This window comes from Cibotium barometz, chromosome 31 (genome assembly GCF_041138505.1).
Source record: "Cibotium barometz isolate CiBa-2024 chromosome 31, ASM4113850v1, whole genome shotgun sequence".
NCBI classification, from domain to species: Eukaryota; Viridiplantae; Streptophyta; class Polypodiopsida; order Cyatheales; family Cibotiaceae; genus Cibotium; species Cibotium barometz.
The window spans coordinates 11,040,001-11,042,598 of NC_141076.1; the positions used below are offsets into that span (position 1 = coordinate 11,040,001).

General features: G+C 43.7%; 1 protein-coding gene across 1 annotated transcript in view; it reads right to left on the minus strand.

Annotated features, from left to right (window-relative positions):
* Positions 1 to 2,222, minus strand: part of LOC147620511 (pentatricopeptide repeat-containing protein At2g03380, mitochondrial-like) — a 4,228-nt gene extending 2,006 nt beyond the window's left edge. Inside the window, exons 1-2 of the mRNA XM_086825325.1 lie at positions 2,190 to 2,222; positions 1 to 2,055 (exon numbers count right to left, since the gene is read on the minus strand). The exon at positions 1 to 2,055 is cut by the window's left edge and continues 1,248 nt beyond it. Of these exons, the coding sequence (XP_086681451.1) occupies positions 1 to 2,055; positions 2,190 to 2,222 (2,088 nt within the window). The remainder of the gene's footprint in view (positions 2,056 to 2,189) is intronic.
* Between the last annotated feature and the right edge of the window lie 376 nt (positions 2,223 to 2,598).

Here is a 2,598-nt window from a genome sequence, read left to right on the forward strand (position 1 = left end):
TATCATTGTGTTCCATGTCACTACATCACGATCATGCGTGCTGTCATAGACTTTGTGTGCATCCTCAAAGCTCTCACATTTAACATATAAATCAATGAGAGCATTACAAACAAGTAGGTTGGATTCAAAACCACATGTAATAATAAGGGCATGAATCGTGTGACCATGACTTACATTTGCCATCCTTGAACATGATTTGAGGATGCAAATAAAAGTGACCGAATTGGGCTCCAAACCAGCCTGTTTCATCTCCTGTAAAAGCTGAAGAGTCTCCTCCAAGTTGCCATGATTTGCGTACCCTCCAATCATTGCATTCCATGTTACCACAGTCCGGTTATGTAATCTGTCAAAGGTATTGCATGCTTCACAAATACTGCCACAGTTGGCATACATGTTAATGAGGGTACTGCCCACAGAAACATCAGACTCATACCCACGTACAATAATGTAGGAGTGTAATATCTTGCCCTCATGTAAGGCTGCTATGCAAGAACATGCTTTTAGAATACAAATACATATAACCCGGCTTAACTCTAAACATTCCTGTAGCATTTGTTGGAAAAGTCGGAGAGCCTCCTGACTGTTACCACATTGGGTATATGCTGTAATCATTTCATTCCAAGTCACAGAATCTTGAATGGGTAACCTTTCGAACACCTTTTGCATACTATCAAGGCTTCCAAATTTCACATACATGCTTATGAGGGTGTTTCCAACAGAGAACTGCGGCTCAAATCCATTCTCAATGACATGACAATGCATAAATTTGACATCTGAAAGGCTGGAACATGCCCTCAAAATGCTAGCATATGTGGCCCGATTTGGCTGGACACCCTCCTGCTGCATCTGCTTGAAGACACGGAAAGCTGCACTTTTTTCCATAGCATGAGAACATGCTGCAATCATAGCACTATAAGAAACGACATCCCGGCATGGTAAACTCTCGAAAACCATGCAAGCATCATCCAGACTGCCACATTTTGCATACATGTCAATAAGAGCGTTTTCCATGCATGTATTTGAAGCAAGATCACTTTCCATGATCTGCACATGGATCTTCTTGCCTTGATCTGGTATTGATAGCTGAGAACACACCTTCACGATGCCCAGAAACGTAGCCTGAGTTGCTTTGATGCCCTCCTGCTGCATTTGCTTGAAAAGTTGGAAAGCCTTGTCACTATGCCTATGCAAGACATATCCTGAAAGCATTGCATTCCATGTCACCTCATTTCTCTTTGGCAATTGAGCAAAAACCACTTCTGCATTTACAACACTCCCACATTTACAATACATGTCAACAAGGATGCTTCCAACAGATACCTCCAGCTCAAAGCCACTGCTGTCGACAATGCATGCATGGATCAGCTGACCATAGTTTAGATCTGCCATGTTTGAACATGCCTTCATCACGCAAACATACGTAACATTATTGGGATTAAAGCCACCCTCTTGCATTTGCTCAAAAAATTGGATGGCCTCCTCGCCGTACCCTTCCTGAACATACCCTGCCATCATTGCATTCCATGTTACAACATCTCGCTCCGGTAAGGTGTCAAATATACTTTTGGCATGCTGGAGGCCCCCAAGCTTGGCATACATGTTGATCAGGGCATTGCCAATAAACACATTTGATACAACTCCACTACTGATCACCCTTGTGTGGATTTGTTTACCTTGTATAAAAGCTTCTGCATTGGTGCAGGCCTTAAGAACTGCAACAAGAACATGAGCATTCGGCTCAATAAATGAGTTTTGCATAGTGTGATACAGCTCGATAGCTTTCTCATAGAGTCCAAACTTAGCATGGGTCGAAATGACGGCACTCCATGGGAACGCATCAGGTTGATGCAATTTGAAGAACACATTATTTGCATCTAACAAACTGCCACACAAAGCAAACATGTGGATGAGGTAGCTACCTATAAAGGCGTCTGACTCGAGCCCGCTCTTTACAACAAGGCGATGCACTTCCCTGCCTGCTGCCAAGTCTTTCTTGTTGCTGCATCTCTGAAGCATGACAAAAATTGCTTTTCTGGAGGTAAAAATGCCCTCTTGCTGGCCCATGCAAGACACAGCTTGAAGTGCCGACTTCAATTTCCCATTGGCCTCTGTATTACAAATTTCTCATACCTGCTCATCTGGCAGGATTCTATCCCACACAAGGGCTGCTTTCCTGCTTTCCTACTCACCTTGGCCAGATCTGCGCGCCAAACAGCAACCATCTCTGAAAATCCCTGACACTCTCGTACCCCTTTTAACTCTTTCAGAAGTGGCTAGCCAATCTACAGCTGAGCATTATTGTGTTGTGCCTGTCAAGGGCTTTCTAAGTGGTAATAAAAGTGAGGGCTCAAGCCGGTGCCTCGTACTTTTTAGCTTCGATGACATCAAATAGCACACGATTGGAGTCGATCCTCCCCGAAGCGTTGCAGGAAGTTAGAGAGACTGAAATTCGCCTTGACTATAAGAAGAGGGAAATTATTGCTGCTTCTAGAAGGGATGATGAACTTATTGCTGCTTCTAGAGGGAAATTATTGCTCCTTCTAGAAGGGATGATGAACTTATGCATTACATTTTGGACCTAGTGGAGGTCCGGGCTAC